Source organism: Monodon monoceros, unplaced genomic scaffold, assembly GCF_005190385.1.
Source record: "Monodon monoceros isolate NGI ecotype Baffin Bay Population unplaced genomic scaffold, NGI_Narwhal_1 Super_Scaffold_3, whole genome shotgun sequence".
In the NCBI taxonomy this organism is placed as follows: domain Eukaryota; kingdom Metazoa; phylum Chordata; class Mammalia; order Artiodactyla; family Monodontidae; genus Monodon; species Monodon monoceros.
In genome coordinates this window covers 89,697,747-89,722,004 of record NW_021703780.1, presented here as the reverse complement: position 1 = coordinate 89,722,004, position 24,258 = coordinate 89,697,747, and the positions used below count along the sequence as shown (strand labels likewise).

Here is a 24,258-nt window from a genome sequence, read left to right as displayed (position 1 = left end):
CATCTGTAAAGCTTCTCCTTAAAATCAACGACTTTGTTCAGCTTTCCACTACTACTGCCCAATGCAGTGCTTGGTTCTTGCTGGATAAATTGTGACTTACTCTTAAAAAACTCGATTCTATCCTCACTACCAGTATTCTAAAAATTCATTCATGTTGACACCAAATATGTAGTTATGGGGATATAACATTAAATAATTCTTTCTTTCCTAAAACAAAAGATATACATCTGTATCCTTACAGAAATATAGAAGGGGCCTTTCTGAAAAATCTCTATTTTCTTCTGCATTAGTTGAATTAACATGTTTTAGGATACGTTGTGAGCACAGATTCATCTCCTGGAATCTTAATTTTATCATATTTAAAATCCCTAACTCACTGCCATTTGACCTGATGGAATTTAAGATTTCGTACCATGCTGAATGTGAAATTTAAATGCTAGCCACAAATTACTTAAAAGAGGACAGGTAGTGAGTGTGTATGTATGTAGGTGGGGAGGACGGAGATCAGTTTTTTTAAACGTACCCAAACTGTAAGCTGGTGATTAAAAAAAATAAAAGCAGGCTTCAGCAGAAGCAAGGTAAACCTTTATTAAGTGCTTTTGTCATGGAAATACTTTCAGTGTCTAGAAAGAAAGAAAGAAAGATGGAAAGGTTACTTTTTACTGGGGTGATGCAATGTACACATGGGGCTGGTTTACTATGTGAAGATTAAAGTAAATAAAGGAATCTAGCAGGCAATTGATACTTCAATCTGTGCTCCTTGGATTCATGAGGGGAATCTATAATTCAAAGAGTAATTCCATAATGATAAATGAAATTAATAAGGAGAGTGCAAGTACAAATGTTTTTGCTATAATTAGATAGATGCATTCCTTGTATGATCTGCAAAATCACATAATAAAAATTATAGGGTTCTGAAAAAGATAAGGTCAGGACAGACATACTCAATATTTATGTAACAGGAATACTAACAAAAACAATAATCATTCTAGTAAATATGTTAGCATGACTAAAAAGACAGATTAAATCCCTAATAGATAAATACTACAAAAAATACAGGACTTCAGTGTGTGTGTGTGTGTGTGTGTGTGTGTGTATGAAGACAGCTTGATGAAACAAGGGAGCTGGAAGAGAGAAGAGTTGAGATTGGTAAAGTATAAAACAAGTACAAAGTGCAGAAGAGAACCACGCTCTGAACATCGCTATGTTAGTGTACGTGACCAAACTCAGTCAAGAGGAAAATGTGGGCTGAATGGGAGTCACGGTCAATGTGCTTTCTGCCTTGGCTAGCTGTGTTGACCTGAGTTAGTGGGCCTTGTTCTCGGTTGCTGGAACTAGTGACATACACAAAGCCAGCATCTGCTATACTGACCTCATTTGCCCCTCCCACACATGCTAATTTTCAACGCAGAAAAGTTACTTTTTTTTTTTCTTTTTGGCCTCACCGCATGGCATGTGGGATCTTAGTTCCCCGACCAGGGATGGAATCTGTGCCCCCTGCAGTGGAAGCACAGAGTCTTAACCACTGGATCGCCAGGGAAGTCCCACAGAAAGGTTCTTGTAGCAGAATAGACTCACTCCCATCTTATGGAAACACCTGAACTGACACATTAATGTAAAAAAAAAAAAAATCAAGTTTCTAGAACATTTTAAAAAAGGGTATTGTGTGAAATAGAGGTACAAATCTGTAACATACAAAAATCCCTTCTTAAAACTATATCTTTCTACACACATTTTTATCACTTTAGGCAGACATTTTTCATCTGTTCAACAGGAATTCTGCAGTTGCATTTGAAATGAGTTACATAAATCAAACCATGCACAACACATGGGTGTATTTGTCAAAAAACTATGTATTGCGTTTACACTTTGAAATAGCATGATATCAGCCACACAGAAGGCAGAAAACACACATTCCAGTGTCAAAAGAATTTGTACTGTTCGATGTATGTGCATATTATCTTTTGGATATCCTAGAGATAAGACTGCCTTTGAATGTCTTTCACTAATAAAAATGGAATTATAAATTTAAATGTTTTCTCTTTGTCTACTTCGTTTGCTTAATTTATTTCTAGTGTTACCAAACTCTGCAAGTCTATCAGTTGCCACCATAAGCTGCAATGCTTCCTAGGGCAAAATTGTTAGACCTTCATCTGTTTTTGAGTACTTGATCCATTAATGGTGTCTTAATACTCTGCCATTTTGTGACCATCTTTCACACTTGAGATACCCTAAAGCTTGTGGGATGACGCTCTTTCATGTCTGTACCTTATATTTATTCGGATTACTAACCAGGAGAGTTAGTAATCAGGAGAGGAGAGGCTTGAAGGCAAAGTAAAAGGACTCTGTTAATTTGACATTCACAGAGAATCAGGTTTTATAAGTTAATGGTAAGGTCCCAATAGGGCACTGTTAGAATCCAACCTTTGCTGGCACTGGAAAAAGTGAGTGCACTTTGAAGGTGAGATTTCAGTGGGTTCCTAGTAGTTCAGAAAAGATAAAACCAATTGTCCAATTACCCACTTGAGTCTGAGAGTAGCACCAATCCTGGGAGATCCTCTTTTGCTAAATCTAATACACTTCGAGGACAATATTTTTTACATGGATGACTAGGGGGCACTGCTCACCCAGTGTTGGAATAAGCCACCTCTTCCCTGTGGGAAATCAACTTTTTATTATTTATCAATGATCTTTAATTCATTAACATTACATTACCTAGGAGAAGCATCATCCGGCTGAGAGAAGCCTTCTATGCAATTCTCAACTGTTTGTTTTTACTTAATTAAATGGCTCTTGGTCACATGTCAAGGGTATTTTAAGTGGCCAACAGAACCCTTGAAAACTGAAGTTGTGCCTTAGGATCATTTCTCAAGAGAGATAGTAAGAATGATAACTCCTTAATGGGATGTGCAGTGGCAGTCCCATCTGGGAAATAGATGGGTGTGATGTGTTACTCTATTATTGAAGGGGAAAGGATAATTATGTGTGCCTTTTCTATCATAGTCTGTAGACACAACACTGGGAACACTGCCAGTTGATGGAGACTATTAAGGATGGCTCTTTTAGAAGTTCAGAATTTCATATTATTTTAACTTTTATTTATTATCTTTATTACCTCATCACTCCATAAAAATAAACCCAGAGTACAAATATTCTTTCAAGTATTTCCACCACTGAAGAGACAGTGCTGGTATCAGATACTAAAACCCCAAACCTCTCCTGGTTGCTGGGTAGGTAACTAGAAAGCTGGCTATACTGGAAATATTCTTCTTTCTGGATCCATCATTTCAGAACGGCTGATGCAAAATCAGCCTCCCTGACTTGGGATGATATTCACAAGACTGTCAAGAAATGCTGAAGTAAGAGTTTTCTGTTCTAACATCAACATAATGTGTTCCTTCTCAGTCTCTAACAGTCTGCCCTGCTGGTTTTGGTCTCATTCACTGAACGTCCCGTTTCCCCAGGGCTCCTCCTACCATGGTACCTCTTGTTTATGGGCTCCTGCTCTTTCGGGAAAGTTATTATAAAACCAAACAAATAACATTTACAGTCACAAGGTTGCTTTGCAGATTAAATAAAATACATGTATTGTACATAAAGTACTTAGTTCAATATTTTCCCAGAGTAAGTCCTTTATACCAACTCTTCCCCTCTGCTATTACTACTATCACCACCACCATTTTTAGAGCATTTTAAGCTGAAAAGCTTAAAGAAATATAGCTTTGTTTGAAAACAGAAAAAAAAAACTTTTTATTTTGAAATAATTATAGATTCATAGGTAGTTGCAAAGATAGTACAGAGAGGTCCTGTGTATCCTTTACTGAGTTTCTCTCAGTGGTTACAGCTTACGTGAGCATAGCACAACATCAAAACAAGAAAACTGATCATGGGCACAGGGTGTAGAGTTCTATGTTATTTTATGAAATACTTCGATGTTTGTACCTTTCACTGAAATAAAGATACAGAACGCTTCCATCACCACAAAGATCTCTCTCAGGCTACCCTTTTAGAGGCACATCCAACACCCTCCTGTCTGTCCTCCCTATGCCTAGAATCTACCAATCTGTTCTGCAACTCTATAGTTTTGAGTATATATATATATAAAATCATACATTATATGACCTTATGGGATTTCTTTTTTTCAGTCAGCATAATGCTCTTGAGATCCACCCAGGTTGCTAGGTGAGTTCCTTTCTATTGCTGAGTAGTCATATCTTATATCTTACCCATCCTGGTATGGACGAGAAATTCATCTTTACTGTTGGCATTTCAGGCACTGTGATTACTGACAAATGCTTTTAAGCACAGGAACCATTTCAGGATCTTTCAACACTTTCTCTGTCAACAAGTAGGATGCAGATTAGCCCTTTTTTCTTTTTATAAAGGTTTGAAAGCCAAAAATTAATTGTGTAGACATAGGTGGAATCTTTCTTATTCAAAGAAAAAGATTTTAAAGCCATTTTAGAACGTCATTTCTTATACAATAATTAACATGTTGATTGAAAATCATTCTTACATGTTTTAAAAGCTTTAGCTGCTAAACCCCTATTAACCTCCCTTGAGCTACCCTATCTGTATGACGATCTTAAGACAGTATGTGTTTTTAAATATCTGGAAGCACTTGACCTTGCTATATCAGTCCAAGTTAGTGACATTCCATTACACTTGGCACAATGTCCTAAACACTCACACATATTTGTGTCCTTGGTTAAACAAGTAGTGTATGGCAGTACAATGCCACATTTGATTATGAGTAACTTTGTCATGAGATCGAAATATTTGTTGAATTTTATTTATTTAAAAAAAAAAATTTTTGGCTGTGTTGGGTCTGTTGCCGCGCACGGGCTTTTTTCTCCAGTTGCGGTGAGCAGGGGCTACTCTTCATTGTGGTGCGCAGGCTTCTCATTGCGGTGGCTTCTCTTGTTGCGGAGCACAGGCTCTAGGCGCGCGGGCTCAGTAGTTGTGGCGCGCGGGCTTAGTTGCTCCGCAGCACGTGGGATCCTCCCAGACCAGGCCATGAACCTGTGTCCCCTGCATTGGCAGGCGGATTCCTAACCACTGCACCAGCAGGGAAGCCTCTATTTGTTGACTTAACAGAAGAGGGTAATTAGACTGTGAGAATTCTGGAATTCCAGTGGTTAAGAAACGGTAGTACTTGCAATTAGCAATTATTAGCTCATCAGTTCCTTGAAGGCAGAGACTATGAATTATGGATCTTGGACTTAGCACAGTCCTTGGTACGAGGTAGATGTTCGATCAGTATGTGCTGAATTAATGTGTGCTGTAGGAGAAAACTCAGGAATTAAGTTCCAAACAGGAAATTCCCTTCTCATGATGCTTTGGCTGGATATCACAGCCCTTTCTTTTATCTAAGTGGTGCTGTAAATGGCTTCTTGAACTTCCTGACTTGTGTACAGGACACTCTGTCCTCTCTGGACATCAGTCAAATGACGCAGAATTACCCAAGAAACAATCTGGGCTGTTGATATGGTTGTCCCTTGGCATCTGCTATCCACAGGGAGATTGGCTCCAGGACCCTGAAGGTACCAAAATCCACAGATACTATAGTCCCTCATTCGAATAGCATAGTGCAAGGAATACAGCCAGCTCCCCATAACTGGCAGATGCAGAGTGCTGGCTGTATTCTCACACCATGTGAACTGGTGTGATGGTAGATGTTTAACAACTGGCTCTCCAAGCAAAACAAAACACCAAAGAATTTGGTTTTCGGTGCTTGGCAATTTCTGTGGTCTAAATACTCCCATTAGGGCCGAGTTCAGGCTACCAACAAGAAGTCACTGAACGCTGAACTGAGAAGGATACATCAACTCAGCTCCTGCCAATATGAACTAGCTCCGGCACATAATATCCTTTCCCTGCTTCCCTAAAGCACATATTTAGGAGAAGGGTACAGGGCAAGTGGGCCCTGGGAGTTCAGCTTTCCCCAGATTTGGGCCTTTCTCTGAGGCAACACACGACTGTCTTCCCTTTCCTCCCGGGTTCTCCCAGACAACCCAGTGGTGAGAAGATGGGAACTTCAGTTCCCTTCCAATTCCTTTGATTGGTACACTCTGTTTAAAGAATCTGTATCCTGACACTTTGTGAGTGACAATAACACAGCAGTTTTAAGGGCTTCAGCTACATGTGCCCTGACCTAGACATGCGGGGCTCAAGAGAAACATACTGCAATGTGGACAAGCGATGTTTATATAGCCCAGCAGTGACTGATCTCTTGCTTATCATGTTCCTTCAATAAGGCACTTAATTGAAGGAGTTTTTGGCTTTGTTTTTTTGTTTGTTGCTTTTTAAAAATTTTTTTTGCCTTTGCGCTATGCTTATTCTCAACCACATTCAAAAGGCTTTATTAAAAGCAATGTGCCTCATACTAAGTACAGATGAATTTCGTCAGGAGCCTAGAAGAGCCAATGTCTGTTCATGTTGGGAAAAAAAAAGCTGGAATGTTGTTGGTACAAACGCTCTGTTTCTAGAAGAAATCGTCTCACGTGATTAATAGAGCTTTTGTCAATACTAGGTTCAATCATGGAAGCATGGATTAATTGGAAGTAGAGTGGTTATACCAACAAATCATTATTCCTCCCTCCAACTCCTACTTGCTTTTACAAGTTAGCTACTCCGCTGGGATGGCTTAAGATTGGATAACAAAGGGTTCTATAGAGCAGATCTTAGATGGGGCACCTAAATTTAACTGATCATAAGAATCACTTGGAGGTCCTCCTCAACTCTACCCACCATGAAAGGGGACCTGAGAATTTAAATTTTACTATTTTTGCCACTAAAACAGTGATCCTCAGAGCAGAAGCACTGGTGATCACCTGGGAGCTTGTTAAAAATGCAGACTCTTAGGCCCCCACCCCAGATCTGAAATCAGAATCTGAATTTAACAAGACCCCCAAGTAGTTTAAAAATGCATCAAGGTTGGAAACTCACTGCTAAATCTTTGTGAACACCAATTCTAACACTCGCTGGGTCAGGCTACTAAAAGAGAATCAATTTGCTGCCAGAAAGTAGTGGAGAGAAAAAATATTTCATTTATTTATTTAATCAGTAATTCACAGAGACTTGCAGTGGCTAATGATAAAAGACCAAAGTGCTAAATACATTCAAAATATGGCTGATGTCAAATATAGGAAAGGTAGGAAACTATCTTACTAGACTTAGTACAATAAAGTGAGCTACTCTGGAGCCAAAACAGACAAGTCAACGTGATGGGCAGAGGGAAAAAGAATATATTTCTTTCTAACTAATAAAAAACCAAACAAAAACAAAAAACCAAATCAAATCAAACCATATAATTTTTTAGAAGACAAACTTTCCTCCTGATTCTACACCTTAACAATTTATTGGAAACCCCTTTATGTAAAGGACTAAGGACTTTGGAATGGATAATGCCTTCATAGCACTTTTACAGAAAACTCAGACTTCGGTGGAAGGATAGGTACATCCGGCCCTCAGTATCCATAGCTTCCGAAATCTACAGTTGGTTGAATCCAACAACACTGAATTTGCAGATACAGTGGGCCAACAGTACATGGGATTAAGACTCAGTGATGCCTTGGGCAGCATTCCTGAGTTATATTTTAAACTCTAACTCACTGAAGGCATTTCTTTTGGGGAAATGACATAAGGAACTGTCACAATATTTATCCTTCAGATTTCAAAGTCTCCCTTCAGTTGGCTTTAAGCCACCGAAGGGAGACGCCAAGAACATCTAAGTATAATCCTCACATGGCAGCCAAAGTCACTCTGTGGGCCTAATTCTAACTCACCATCTTGGTAAAATGGGGCATTTAAGACATGGTTGAAATCTCTGATGCTTGATATTTCTCTTCTGCAGAAGGACTTCAGTTTCAGAGTCCTGATTTAAATCAGAAGGTTTGCCAGGTAGACCATATTCAACTTAAACAAACAGACAACAACAACAAAAAACCCTCTGTTCAGGCTAGATTTCCTATTTTAGGATCGTGGTTTCCCAAGTGCAGTGTTGGACCGGCAGCATCGGCATCACCTGGGAACTTGTTAGAAATACACATCCTCAGGCACCACCCCAGAACTACTGCGTAAAAAACTCTGGAGGTAACGCTCAGCGATCTGTGTTTTAACAAGTCCTCCAAGTGATTCTGATGGCGTGGTAAAGTTTGAGAATCAATACCATGGGAAAACTTAATTACCGTCTGATCTAATCGATTACAGCAGTAAGTTCCCAAACTGTGCTGTCCATTGGAATCACACCTGGGCGGCTTTAAGGAATAAAGGGTCTCGGGGTCCCAGGCCCAGGGATTGAATTAGTTGGTAGGGAGTATGGTAGAGTATTGGGCTCTTAAAGAACTCCCCAGATGACTGTCATACGCAGCACAATTTGAGAGCCACTGCCATGGGGTTTTCTGGTGATTTTGCAGCTGTCTCCATTATAAGCTTTTGGTATGGATCCTAGTTAAAAACAGCAACAAACAAACAAAACACATCTTACTATATCGCTACACTTTTAGATTTGCAAGAAGTTTTCACATGTGATCTCTTTTAGTTTTGGCAATGAGGAGTAGCACCCTCATTTTACTGATAAATGTAGGCTTAGCAACTTGTTAAAAGATACCAAATTTGCATTTGAGATCCAAGTGCATAGCTTCCCCTTTTCAGGACGCGTTATGCAAAGCTCCTGCCTAGATGACATTTGGGTAAGAAAGGCGTCCGTCCTCTCATTGGATGCTGATCCCACTCAGCATTGGATGCAAATCAGCACATTTGATTATTTTGTAATCTGGCTCAAGGAGGCAGTTGAGAAATCAGATGCAGATGAGCCGTTGTGGAAGTCCCTGTAAAATAACTTTCAGTTTAGCCTTAATGTTTTTCTAATTTGTGAGCCAATCATTTGGAGAAATGCCAAATTAACCAGATAATTGCTCAAGCCTGCACCTCACTTTAATTGGACCATCAGTTCTTTAATGGCATTGGAATGTCCTGCCAGGGTCTGATGTTCTCCACCACATGGGCCAGGAGAATCCCCACGGTCCTGAACCATCAGACGGAAACTCCTTGGGGTGAAGCTACTTCTATCCCTTACACAGTCTTGGCAAAGTCAGGTCACATTCAAGACCACTTGAATGTGAAGACACCCACTTGCTCTTTGAGATAGCTCAACCCATTTCAAAATCAAAGGTACTCTAGTGACACTGCTGGTTATGACCCAAGTAAACTGGACCCAGTACCCAAGCATCTTGCTCTAGCAAATCACTTGTCTTCTGTACAGAATTGTTGGTACCCTCACTCAGATTCTTTTTTCTGGCCCTAGCTGCTGCGAGCATTGGTTGTCTAACATCTCCAGCTGTCTCCCCTTCTCTGGGAAATTGACTGGGAGGTTTTGCTCCATCTGCCCTGCCATTGCTACCACCACCTAAAGGGCAGTCCAGTGAATAACTGATACAGAGATTTTTTTTTAAAAGGCCAGCCTCCTTGCCTAAGGTGGGAATAGCTCTGAGATGCAGTTTATACTCTAGACATCCCCCTCCAGGATGCGATATAGGCGAGACTTCATCTGAGACCATGTCCCTGCTCAGCTGCCCTCCGTCGCCTCCCTAGCTTGCTTTCTCTTCCAGGTTTTTCCCAGAGGACACTCCTCCAGTGACTCATAGGTACCTGAATCCCTGCCTCTGCTTTTGAGGGCTTAGGCATCCTCTTTCTTTACCACACGATACATACAGAGTGACATTAGTATTCTATCGGAGCAGTACAGAACATCTCAAGTTTAGCAATTCAGTCAGCATTCCCTAGAACCAATATGATCATCTACCTAAGTGGACACAAACATTAAACATGAATAGAAATATTTCATTAGAAAAGTTACTTTTAAATCAATAAAATACCTAGTTTGTTTTTTTTAATTATAATTTTTATAAAAGACACAAATTTCCTCAAGATTATAAGAGTCTATTCACTCTAGCTCCAACATGCCTTCATAAGTGGAGAGAGAGATGCGATGATGGTATGACCCAGGGAATTGTGTAGCACCCCAGGGATGCCCACGAGCATATGTCACACGAGTGAATCTCATCCATGACCTAGGCTAACACAGGAGAAAAAGTCTGGGAACAGTTGCCTTGAGGAATAATAAACTATCAATTGCAATAGGTCAGTCACAAACAAGGACATTTCTATTTGATGTACTCATAACCAGGCCTACTCTAATATACTGACCTCAAAGTAAAAGCCTCTCTATGGCATTCACCCACCGGGTGAGCAAATCACCCAGCACCTAGGTTAATTATTTAGCAGTTTCAATCCATTAATTATAGATACGTTACATATACATGAAATACCCAGACAGAACACATAAAACAAGACCAAGGGAAAAGCCTCTTAAATGTGTGCTTCCTAACCATCTCTTATTCATGACTTTAGGGCTATTACCCAGCATGAAAGGGAATCTCCTCTCTAGCATTGGAGGATGCTGAAATTTGATCGATAGCTGGAACCAACCTCCATTTTTTCTTCCTCATACTGAAGTATCTTGTTTTCATTTTGTTTCTTTGTTCATTTCAACCTCTCTAAGATTCTAATACAGGTAATAACTGCTCAGTTATTTGATCCATAAGAGTCAAACTATTACCATTCGACAAGAAACAAAGTGACTTGTGAAACACGATCGTATTAGAGCTTACCCAAGTTAACCAATATTAATTTATGTCTATTTTTAAATAGTCAAATGTCTTCTCCCTCCTTCACTTCAGATGGACTCTAGGATTCACCCATTCAACACTTAACTGCCCTTCAAGTCACTTGGAATATACTAGCGTGATTTTTTTTTTTTTTTTGGCAGGAAAAATGGGATATTAAAGAGGGAGCTTCTAAACTTGTTTAAGATCCTCTAAAATTGGCCGTTAATTAATTTTTCCTTCTTTCTCTTTCAAGTTTAAAGTTTGCCTGTACGCTTTATGTATTTGAATCAAAAATTCTGAAAAACATTCAGGATTCTCTATGGGCAAGAAACCATCCAGATGTTTTATAACTTTGAGCCTTTGTTCAGGCCATTTCACTCCATTCTGCAATATTCCTGGTCCTTCTCTTTTTTTTTTTTGCCTGTACAAAAATTATTTTTCAAAGCTCACCTGACTAGCCCAGTCCATTAGCTAAACTCTTTCCTGAATTTCTGGAAGACTTACTATTTTCACCACTTGCTTGGCCTGTATCATTTACTGACATGCCTTACCCTTCTCATACTCAACAAGGTTGAAATCGGGCGTTAAATAACCTCTCAGGCATTTTTATCTTATCTTTACTGATCTTGCTTGCTGATCTCAAGGGACTTAAGAAAGGACTCAGATCAAGAATTCATTTGGAATTAACTCCAACTGGAAATGATTTGAAATAAACCCCTGAATGTAAGAGTTGAAGCAGTGATTACCACCTCACAGGCCTTGAACCCTGGCAAGGGGGAAGGGAAAGGAGCTGGTGAGGATCTTGGGATATATAAATGTAAATCATAACATACATATATAGAGATAGATATAGATATGGATATATAGAGATGGATGTATACACACATACACATCTCTACATACTGTTATGTTCAGCTGTGGGTACGTGTTCTTGATAAAAATCATTTAACAGCCTTTCTCACTTTTGGCTCTGCTTTTGGGACTTTAGTCATCCTCTATCTTTATCCCATGACTATGTCCCATGATTTCCAGTCATCTGTTACTGTCAAATTTTTTCATTTTAACTAAGGGACCTACAAAATCTTTTAAAATTATCACGGCGTCCCCAGACTTAGCAATTGGCCAGCACTCACTTAGAAGGTTTCAGGACTATGTGATTCATTTCTTAGGCCACACACCCTCAGTTTTAGCTGTTCTGCTAACCAGCTGACATAGTGTTTAATAGAGAACACACTTCTTTCTGCAGAACATCCGAAGCAATCTACCTTCGTGAACTGCGCTCCACAAGAATCGGCTCTAACTACCAATAATCTGAGCCCATTTGGCCACGGTGGGATCATTGTACTTGTCCTGGAGGAAGTTGGAATTATTGTTCTCAATATTTATAGGGTGGGAGATATATGTGTTTAGGTCATCCTTACAGCAGGCCAAGCCAAGGTGATGATGACTCCGGGAGAAAAGAATTCCCCCAGGCCTCTTTGAGAAACACTGCAGCCTCGTGAACGCTCACAAATTCTTGTCTTTGATGGGATGTTGGTTCAAGTAAAGAATTTGGTGAGAACAACAATTATGGGGTGGGTAATTTCTTTTTTTTTTTTTTTTTTTTTTGCGGTACGCGGGCCTCTCACTGTTGTGGCCTCTCCCGTTGCGGAGCACAGGCTCCGGACGCGCAGGCTCAGCGGCCATGGCTGACGGGCCCAGCCGCCGTGGCTCATGGGCCCAGCCACTCCGCAGCATGTGGGATCTTCCCAGACCAGGGCACGAACCCGTATCCCCTGCATCGGCAGGCGGACTCTCAACCACTGCGCCACCAGGGAAGCCCGAGAACAACAATTATGGAAGCTTTTCCATCCGTTTTTACCTTGCAGAGGGTGGAAGGACATTCAATTCGGCAGCAACTACTTATGCACGTCAGATCTACAGTCCAGGCACCAAGGAGTGCTTTACAGAAGGGCAAGTCAGGTCTCTGAATCTGGGAAAATTATCAGGGCTTATGGAATCAGCTCCCTTTGTGTGCTGCCTTTCTCTTACTTATAATCTTTCTATTATGTTCTCACTAAGAAGAACTGCTGCTTAGATATTTAAGATAAATTCTGAAGTCAGAGTCAAGATTTTTCTACAAGACAAATGCAAGTTGATGGCCTGGAGTTCTTGTTTCCTTGTTTTGTTTTGTTTTTTTTAATGCCCATAGGTTTGTTAAATCACTTAACTTGTGTTTTCAATGATTTACTTAACTCATTAATTCATTTTTTTAACAGTCTCTCTACTCCTTCATCACTTAGTACAGTCGTTCATCCTTACATTCATTCATTCATTATTTATTGAGCACATACTTTGTGCTTCAACATTGTACTAAGTCCTGAGGATTAAATGATGAGTTAAACCAAATATGGTCCATCACATCATGGGGAAGCTATAGGGCAGTTAGAGAAAAAGACAGAAAAATCACATAAGCAAATGTAAAATGCAACAGTAGCATGATATATGAAGAGGGGACAGAAAAGCACTCTAGGCAGAGGAAACAGTGTGGACCAAGTGGCCTGTGGAGGAAGGGAGGGTGGTGAACATGCAGCACAGAAAGCTCAGCATTGCTGAAGAGCAGAAGGAAAGGGGCACATGGTGAAAAATGGAGCTGGAGGGGCAGGGGCAGAACACCAGGGCATAGCCTGGAAAATTCAGAGGTGAAAGAACAAGATGCACTTTGCTGGCTGTTCAAATACACCTTTCCACACCAAGTCCGCTCTTCCTCTCTCCAAGCCCAATCAGAGTGATAGCAACAGATGCCAAAGCATTTCATAAACTTCACTCAATTTAGAAGAGGGGTTGATAGAGGAATAAAAATGAGCGCCAAGGGAACTGCGTCACCCATTGTAAACGTCAGGAGAAGCTGATTTAGAAAGTGGTCTCCTCTTATTGCTTGCAGAATGCATTCCTTGTTTCTCAAGCGGTATCTTTGGTCTAAAGATTTCTTCACCCCCTTTTCTTGGATTGAGCGTTTATGTTTGGCAGAGGACATGGTAGTTTAGTGATTCTAAGAGTTTTTACTTTTTTCTTTCCAGTATAAACACTCACCTATAACACTAAGCTCTGCGCTGGAAAAGATAACTCCATGTTTATTTTCTGCCACACACTGATACATGCCAGCATCTGAGAGGTTCACTATTGTTATGTTGAGCGTTCCTTGCTCGATATGAATTCTATCCTGTGAAAGAAAAGAGGAACACAAAACAATGACCTTCTACAACTGAGACCTTAAGGCAATTTTGCTGCATGTTATATCAAAGGGGCTTAATGGGAAGAAAATAGCTATCACATAAGCAATTTACATACCATGATCTATTTATCTGTCAACTAAATTTGTGGCAGGTCAGATGCTAAATGGAACAACCCTTACATCAGTTGGTAAATGGAATTTAAATTGTAGGACTCTCTTGAGCTCTCATTGATTTAACAGTGAAACCATTCAGATTAATATTCCCTCTAAATAGATGAACTTGAAATTTAAAATGCTTTTTTTACTCCAAGGCTTTGTGCTAACTGTGGGTGAGGAGTGGGAAATACAAGTAAGTTTACCGTTTAGAGTAGTTAAGACACTCAGATTATAATCAGGCAACACTCTGAAGGTTAATAGGATTGTAATCTTCTTGGATGAAGCAGAGACAAATATGTAACGTCAGCCGAAATTTACTAAGAAAAAGAGTAGGTATTAGTAATTTAATGTTCCCTTACTCAATTGCTATTGGTGGCACGATCTAAGCTTAGGACCATCTGCTGGTAGCCAATCTGAAGAAAGCAAAGTTAGTGTATGGAACAATAGAGCATCCTCATTCATCAGCCTGAGGCTACATAACTTGAGGGGTCAATTTTTATAAGTACCCAAAAGGATCTCCTCTTCTCCAGAAGACCTGCCATTTAAGAAAGTAAAATATATAAAGACATACTGGTTTTCTGTTTGCCCCAGGGTTGTGATTTAGTTGGGTGGACACCGTATTGGGCTTTGATCAAATCTAAGCATCCATGTTCTCTCACATTAAATAAAGGGAAGAAAATGCCAGTTACCTGGGTACTTACACTCTAGCGATTTGAGTTTGGCTTTTAGAATTGAGAGAATCATGGGACCAAAAAGAGTCCAGCAGTGACAGGCAGAGGTGTGGGTGCCAGGGTGTGGGCTAGGCTCATCACACCAGCCCGTTTCGGAGGCTGCACACACCACACTGACGTCCTGGCCAGCGCTCAGAGCAGCTGCTCTTCTCTGGGGGCTGACGGGGGAGGAAACCTGAGCACAAAAAACTGGCTCTCAACTTGGGGCCTGAGGAAAATGTCAAATTTCAGCGAACATTTGACTTCAGTAGGAAAATACATAAGGAAAATTAAACTAGACACAATTGTTCCTCATTCTAAGGTCCCACCTTCACTTATTTTTATGGGCATTATACTTTCAGTTATCTCTTTGAGCATCCTTAACAGACTTATTCCGATTTCTGTCTTAGACTGTTCTACAGGTTGGTTATCTTTCTACAAAAAGTGTTTTTGCATATGGTTTGGGATATTGGTGTGCAGGCCTACTTTGAAAAGGAGTTATTTTTGTCTGTATTTTCCCCTCTATTTAGCAGTTTTGTGGTTGCCTCCACCTGAACCCTTGGCTCGCTGGTCCAGAAGCAGAACTACTCATGGCTTCTCTCAGGTCCGGATCTGGGAGGATGCTGGGACTACTGCAGTTCCCGTCCAGGGCCAGTAGGGGGCATAACTTGTACCTTCTACCTCTCTTACGTCACAGAGTCCTATTAAGCCAGGCAGCAGTTTGTTTGCTTTTGCACTTAAGCCTTAGCTACAAGGATATTGTACCCTTGTCTTCAGGAGGATTTTTTTATACCTGAGCTCTCAGCTCCTACTGCCTGCTTCAGGGCCTATAGGCTGGTGCCTCCCGCCTCACTCATCACTTTTAGTTTTTCTTCCATTTCTGTTGCATTAGAGATGTTAGTCTCGAGCTTGCATATGGCATTGCTAAACGTCTGAGGCAGAGTGGGCATTTTGCTGGTGAACATACTGGACCATGTCGTCCACTAGTCTCCTCACACTGAAGGGGAGAATTTGGATGCTGAAAGGTGTTACTCACTCATTCTTGTCTAGCATACACACAAATTTGCGTCTTGGCACAATTACATGTTCCAGACCTTCAGCATAACTTTCCAATTGTAAAGCCAGAGATGTTAATCTCTGAAGACCAAAGGTTGAACAAGGCTGGAGAATCAGATTTATGTACAGTTTGTATTTATCACCTGCATTCGCTTTCACTTTTTCCACTATTTATGGCGTTGGGCTGCATACTATTTTGGAGACAACTGGTCATTTTTCTGTTTCCATAGCAACAACACCACATTCAACATTACAGTAAATATTAAGACACAATTATCACCCAGTTGCTTACCCGAGTTAACAGTGGTTCACCATTTTTCAGCCACCTGTATGTAGGTTTGGGCCTTCCATTGGCTTTACATTCCCAGAAGACATTTTCTTCAATGGCCACATGAATGTCATTTATATTTTGAATCCAATTAGGTTGAGCTATAGCAGTTCACAAAGCAAAGACATACATTCAGTGTATGTTCAATCCATGTTTATCATATGCAATCAAGGGACAAAAACAGGCTTATAATAAAATTCCTTTTCCAGAGGTTATGCAAATTATAAAGCTGGGTAGAAGTTCAGGGGGTGCTTTTAGAAAACACCCCACCCTATGTCCAACTCTGAATGTCACATTTTTGCAGCCCACGTGGCTGGTTATTTCATTACTAAAGGCAGAATGAATAACACTACCATGAGTCATATGGTAAAATTAACTGCCCTTCCCCCCAAATATCTATTCTTCCTTTTTTCCTTTTAATAAGAGAAATCTCCCACCACCAGCCTACTACTTTTAGCTGGGCTCATGTTTTTTCTAGCTACACACTGCATTTCCAAGATTCCTTTGCAGCTGGTGGTAACCATGGGCCTAAGTTCATACCAATGATACGTGGTGTGTGTGAAAGTGATGAGAGCAACTTCCAGGTTACTGACTTAAAGATACTTGTCCTGGACTCTCACTGCCCTTCCCCACTGATTGGAAAAAGTAACAACTGAAACAGCTTTGGGCTCAGAGATGAAGCTATGCAGGATGAAAATGCTGACCTGCCAGCCTCGGACCTTGAATGACCTTGTGGAGGAAAGCAGCACCAGACCCACCTGCCTATTTTTGGAGAGATACATGTGAGAGAAATAAACTTCTTATTTAAGGCACTATATTTCTGGGTGTCTCTCACACACATCACATGGATACTTTTTGTGACTCCTTTCTCCTTCGAGGCTATCATCATTTTCTATTATTGACTTCTTTCATATTGATAGAATGTTATCCACAAGTGTATGGGTCTGGAATTCCAAATCTCTGAATGAGTCCTGGTTTTTACCAAAACCTTCTCAGGAATCAAGTGCTGCCCACAATCTAACACAGGAATTCAAGACAGCACTTAATTCCCACACTGCCCAATGCCCTCTTCCACTCTCCCCACCCAAATTATGCCTAATTTTTCATGTTTCAATTAAGGTCATATTTTCTTTCCTTGTTCTTAAGGGAGATAAAGACAATGTTAACCTACGTTCCCTAAAAAGTCTTCAAAAATATCAAGCCTTCCCTAAAGCACAATTCGTGCCATTGGTAACTATAATGGCAAACATATTTAGGCAGAAGACCCTCAGCACAAAGTTCATGCAGGAGAGAAGCACAGCTGTCATTCTGGAATGTTATTTTGTAACAAGACACTTCCAGAGGATAATGCCTACCAATGTAAACCTAACAGTCAGAACTGGTATCAGTATTTAATTAGAAGATGCTACTCAATATTCTTAACTCGTCTCTTTGCTGACTTGACCTCAGTATCTTTATTCAGTGAGGCTACTGATCATCCATAATTTAATTCAAAAGGAAATGACTAGAGTTGAGGCCAAGCTATCTTATCTTCCCAGCAATAAATGAAACTGTAAAAACACTAACAAGTCACTTAACCAGCAGAGGTCTCTAGGTCCCTGAATAAATGCTGCTTTCTCCTTTTATCCCTCTATAAGCAATTTCATGTTTTTCAAAGAGCAAAACACAATTTTACAAATCCTCTACTGATGGGGATGATGCATTGCTGCATATGCGGAGAGGCTGAAAGGGTCAACTTTCAAAAAAATTATAACATCAACAAGTATTAACTTGAACGAAGGGTTATAACCTTTATCCTTGAAAGAGCTGCAAGCCTACCATTTTTCTTTATCTTCCTGCTGCTAATGCAAAGGAGCTCAAAAGGTAGACACCTTTTTAGTTCTCTGCCTGGAAAATCTGATGTGCAATCCTGATAAGGCTAATGGCAGTTGTCTGCCTGATTTCACATTCACCCTGCTGAATATTTACCCCCCACAGAGTTTATGAAAACAAAGCAAAAAAGAAAAGCTACAGAAATCTGTGTGGAATATTAACAACTAAGCCAAACTTTTCAAAGAGAGTGAGGAAGAAAAAAAAAATGGAAGGGCAAATGTAACTTATGAAGCAATGTCAAGTTGAAGTTCAAAAAGGAAACATCAAAACGATGTGCAGAGACAGAGATTTCAATGTCATAGATTTCCTGTAACTCTTGGGCTTATTCATTGCTTTCTTTCAAAAATACAGAAAGCTCGAAGCACTACCTTGCAATCTCAAAAAGGAGATGGGGAAGGGAAGGGAGAGCCTTGAGAGGATTTTGAAAAGACCTTGCAAAGTTCTAACTAATTAAACACTTCTGAGGGCTCATTCTGTCTCTTGCAACAGGGTTATGGAGGTTAAGGTGCTCGACAGGAATGCTCCGTGGTAGTGATTTGTGCTGGTCAAGGTGAAATCAATAGCAAATTCAGCCTTTGTGAGACATCGTCAGGTACTTTCCTTTTTTTTAAGTAAAATTAATTCGTGGAAACCAAATTTGAATGGTTAAAAACCTATTCCTCCCGAAGTAAAATGAATTCATATATGCCAAATTTGAAATGATATAAACATGTTCCTCTTGAAGTCAATATCTGGACATGGGCCCAGGGGGATCACGATTGCAATATCATATTATATAAACGGCAAAGAATAAGATAATGTTTTTTTTTAACATGCCAACTGCAGATCTACAGGGCAAAAGCCCACACAGTGAAGGTTGCTCCTGCCACTCACTTAGATTGGATGAATCATCTCTAAGTGGGTGAGTTTTTTGTAATAGAATAGTCCTGTGCCTGATGGAAATTATTCATATCTCTACATAGCTCTTCGGGTCACCCAGTTCAAAGTCCTTGGATGACAAATGGTCCATTTTAGTGCATAATAGAAAATATTGTTTCCTGTAACTTGTTTTTGATAATGTATTTGGGTCCATTGTATTTATCACTTAATATCTAGGTTCGACTACATTTTATAACTCCATGTCTGAAAAATAGCTCAAAGGAAGGCTTGAACAGGTTGATTCAGCCCTATTATTTCAGGAAGAAGGTTGTGTCTAAACGCCTTTTGGGGCATTATATATATAGATCCCAAATACTAAACAGAATTAATCATATTCACATATTAAAACAGAACCGTCTGTTTTGGCCATCCATTTTCTTTCAAGGTTTGAATAGAAGAATCCCTCCTCTAAAACATCTTAAGTCTTGTTCTCAAGATATAAATTCAAATATAAGGTTAAATGGTTGTGTTTTATTTGACCCTGTGACACTGTTAGTCTCTTGGATAAATGAACAAGCTCTTCATTTCAATCTTTAGATCAGTAACTGCCAGAAATGACCTAAGTTAATGTGTATTCCAGCCACTGGAATCATGCAAGCATCTTATCCAATAACAATTTATATTGCAGATAGATATAATTGGAACTTAGTGGTTAAACAATTCTCAGACATATCTGGCTCTCTGACTGTCCAAAACCAGAAATTTCTGGTAGAAAGAAATGCCATCATGAGCCTTAGACCTTAGAAAGTTAAAAATTTTAAAGAAAGGATATAATGGGGAAAAACAATTTAAATTGCTATTAGGATGATGACCTGTGGGCATTCAAAATTATTTCTGGCTGCTTATACAGTCTTGGAGAAGATGAATCATGTCCAAGGAATGCAGGGGTTTGGCTAACATTACTTAAGAATTATACTGATAGTGAGCTCTATGAGCCTGAAGATAAGTACTTGGCTGTAGTTTACCATATACATAGTTGCTTCCCAAATCTTTATCTCCAGCTGGAATTCTTATACTGTTGACAGGATCACTGAGATACTGTCAATATCTTTACCTTGAATCCAACATTCCCAGTATTGGCACTTGAACTATTCATTTTCCAACCTTACTGTAGAGCGTCTTCCAATTTATTGTTATAGTTTCCTCTTAAACCCTCAACTTCTCATTTGCAGAAGTCACTAAAAGGAAGGACGAGCTTCACATGAAAGACTCACACTGTGTTCTGTGCTAGGGTCCTCTGACTTCAGGCTCTCATGCACTCCCCACACAACACCAGCAATCAATATCGTAATGAGCAGCGGTCCCCGACCTTTTTGGCATCAGGGACCGCTTTTGTGGAAGACAATTTTTCCATGGACGGGCGGCGGGGGATGGTTTTGGGATGACTCAGGCGAATTACATTTACTGTGCACTTTATTTCTATTATTGTTATATTGTAATATAATGAAATAATTATACAACTCACCATAATGCAGAATCATTGGGAGCCCTGAGCTTGTTTTCCTGCAACTAGATGGTCCCATCTGGGGGTGATGGGAGACAGTGACACCCCAAGTGTGTTGCTTATGTCCAGTCTACTCCATAAGATGCAGCTTAATTGTCAATTGCCACTCACTGATAGTGTTTCTGCAAGCAATTGATTTATTATGGTCTCAGTGCAGTCAAACCTCTCTGCTAATGATAATCTGTATTTGCAGCCGCTCCCCAGTGCTAGCATCACTGCCTCAGCTCCACCTCAGATCATCAGGCATTAGGTTCTCATAAGGAGCATGCAACCTAGATCCCTTGTACACTCAGTTCACAGTAGGGTTCGCGCTTCTCTGAGAATCTAATGCCTATGCTGATCCAACAGGAGGTGGAGCTCAAGGTGGTAACGTGAGCGATGGGGAGCGGCTGTAAACACAGGTGAAGCTTTGCTCACCAGCCTGCCGCTCACCTCCTGCTGTACCTAACAGGCCACGGACTGGTACCGGCCCATGGCCGGGGGTTGGGGATCCTTGCTAATGAGGGTTTTCAAATTCAGTTCTATGATGCTCAGAGAGTTCTTGGGAGGGACGTCCTTCAACTAGGACAGCCTTGCTTTGTTTTAAATATTGAACATTTCATGTTTAAAAAAGTAACGTGACAATTTAACAATACATACATGTTGAAAAGTACTATTTTGAGGTATCCAAATCTTGTCCTTTTGTAGAAAGAGCTTTGAATTTGGAACCTGAAGATTGAGTGCATACATTTTCTCATTTGAATCAAGGGGAGGCTGGACTTGATGGTGTCTAAAGTCCCTTCTGACTTTAATGTGCTAAACCTTTAATTACCTCTTGAACCATCTGAATTCTTGGATCTCCTGGGTTCTCTGTTAATTACTGTTTCACTCAGACTTTCCTATTTGTGATCTCTTCATCTCTGTGTAAGTTGCACTGTACTTTTACTCCTGGCAATGGCAGAGGAGGTACCACCAGGCCAACTGTCTCACAGGTAACGATGATAAGCCACAAAGAATATAAAAACCAACAATGTGAAGGCGCACTTAAGGTTAACCAAAAGCAGGTACGTTTCTATTAATAGGTACTCATTAATATATAAAACAGATATGATTGTAGGAAGTAATCCACGCATGAGATAATGGATAGGATGTGCGAATGTACTTTGCACACTGTAAATGTTGTACAAGTTAAGAGAACACTGCCATCATTTCATATTTTTAGGCTAATATTTAAAGTACTCTGTCATCTGGTTCTACCTAGTTCTCTCACTTTCTGTCCAAGTAGGCCCAGTGAACACACAGCTCCTGTCAAATGAGGGTCTTCTTTGTTCTCAAACCCAATATGCCAGCTCCTGCCTCATATCTTTGTTCAAAACAACTTGTGTTTTTGGAATGTTCTCCTCCCCTTCATCCCTACCCAGTGTTCACTCTGCGGAAACACCTCCTCCACGAAGCCTCCCCTGATCTGTCAACTGCTATCCTCCTGAACACATACAGCTCATAGGGCATGGACAGCAAAACTGTTCTGTGCCATCAGTGTATTGTTTTGAACGGGTTGGTTTAACTTTTTTACTCCTACCTAATTTCTATAAGAGCATACGTTTTCTCTTTTCTTCCTGGATGTGCTGTAGTCATTTCAGAACTTGATCAATGAATAAAAAAGGATTGGAAATTAGCCATATGTTCATGAAAAAGATTGTAAGGCTGGTTCACTAAGCCCACTGCCACCCAAACAAACCAAGCTATTATCTAGTTTAACACAGACTAATTTCTTTATGTTTATTTTTAATCCTCAACTCGGTCACTGCCTACTGTTTCTCTGAATGTGCTCTTATTGGTTTAAATACATTCCTTTCTCCATCCCCTATTCATCTTCTGAGCAGAGTACTACCAATCACAAACACTAAAGTACTTACATAATATCTCAATCAGCATCACTTTATATATGTTATTTCTCAACCTCATAATAACCTGCAAGTTAAGTGTCATTGTCCCCATTTTACAGATGAGGTCCAGAGACATTAAAGTCCAGATTCAGAAAGTGGCTTAGTTAGGCCTGGTACACAGGCCTTGCTTGGTTTCAACATCCGTGCTCTCCTGACAGGCTCTCAAACTATGCCCCTACTGTCAATGGAGAAGGGAGTATTCTCTTGGACCCATGATTCTCAAAGTGTGGTCTCAGGACCACTGGGGTTCCCCAAGTCTCTTTCAGAGAGTCCATGAGAGCCTTTCTTTCCACCTACACATCTGTGTGAGATCAGATTTTCTTCGTACACTTCAACCAAAACAACAATCGTGACAGATTGAATACAGAAGCACATACCAGAATCTAGTTTTTTCTGCTAAGATAGACGTTAAAGATATTTGCAAAAACCTAAACAACATCCCTCTTTTTTGTTTGGAAAAATACAGTTTTCTTAAAATACGTTAATTATGTTAATATGCACTGATTATACTGTTGTCATTTTAAAATACTCAAATTCTTGGGATTAATTTCTAATATGCTATATATTGGTAGAAACAACCCACATAAGCAAAAGTTTTTTGGAGTATACAGTAATCTTTCAGAGTGAAAAGGGGACCTGAAACCCAAAATTTGAGGACTCTAGCTTTAGAGAAGCACGGAAACTTTCAGATAAATGAATCTATGTATGCAAAACTTGCTACAAGTAAATTTAAACAATATTCCTTGATAGATAAAAATTGTAACAGTTACTTCTGCCTTCTGTGATGATAGGGTAAGGGAACGGAACTGCATTTCACTACATTGTCTTTGATGCGACTTTTTCTTCCCGGGTCTGAAGCTTCTAATGGGGTAAGGACCCTGTAACCCTACTCCTGTATTACTTTCCACTGACCATTATTTACAAAGTGTTTCAATGTGCACCCCTTGAAAAATTGCACCAACCCACTTAATTGGAACTACCAGCTGAAGTGAAGGAAACAAAAATTGTTGACTATCTGAAGTGACACTCAAGGAAACTGAGGGTCTCGGTATCAGTTCTGTCTAGGACAATTAAGCAGACTACAGCTTTACTGCAAAATTACCTTATCTGCTGTGTTCATTTTTTAGTCACTCAATCCCTTAAGCCACTTGGTGGGGCTGAATATTATCTAGTGATCACATATACATAGCACATCTGTGGGGAAATTAGTATGAGATGCTACACGAGGCTTCTGTATTCTGACCTTAGAGATAATCCAACACCATGTGCAGTGTCATCATGGCTACAGTTTTGCCTTTAGAGCCAAAGGACCATGGCCCACAAGGTCTAGACATATAGCCATAGATGCAAGTTGGAGAGAAAAATAAAAAAGAGCTCTTTTGGACTCAATAATCAGGTGATCACCTTGGAAAATAGGAAGCGAATAAGTCAACTGTTCAACTGGATGTTTTAATTTATGTCTTTGGTTGTGGAAAATAAGCAGAAGAAGTATCTGGATGATTGATGAATTTTTTTCCCCTTTACCTATTTTATTAAAATGTCTTATTGGCAGGAAAAGGAACACAGGAAGAGCAGGCCTAGTCATAGCTCTGATTCTCACTCATTCTATCACCTTGGGTAAGTTATTTTATGTCTCTGGGCCTTTTTTTTCTTTTTCTTTTTTTTTTAACTTATAAAAATCAAAGAGAAGGGCTTCCCTGGTGGCGCAATGGTTAAGAATCCGTCTGCCAATGCAAGGGACATGGGTTCAAGCCCTGGTCCAGGAAGATCTCACATGCTGTGGAGCAGCTAAGCCAGTGCGCCACAACTACTGAGCCTATGCTCTAGAGCCTGCAAGCCACAACTACTGAGCCCTCGCCCCACAACTGCTGAAGCCCGCACGTCTAGAGCCTGTGCTCCGCAACA

General features: G+C 40.1%; 1 protein-coding gene across 1 annotated transcript in view; it reads right to left on the bottom strand.

The window, feature by feature from the left end:
* CNTN4 (contactin 4) overlaps window positions 1-24,258 on the bottom strand; it is a 501,156-nt gene that overhangs the window by 144,745 nt on the left and 332,153 nt on the right. Inside the window, exons 8-9 of the mRNA XM_029243779.1 lie at window positions 16,099-16,235; window positions 13,743-13,872 (exon numbers count right to left, since the gene is read on the bottom strand). Coding sequence (XP_029099612.1) covers window positions 13,743-13,872; window positions 16,099-16,235 — 267 coding nt within the window. The remainder of the gene's footprint in view (window positions 1-13,742; window positions 13,873-16,098; window positions 16,236-24,258) is intronic.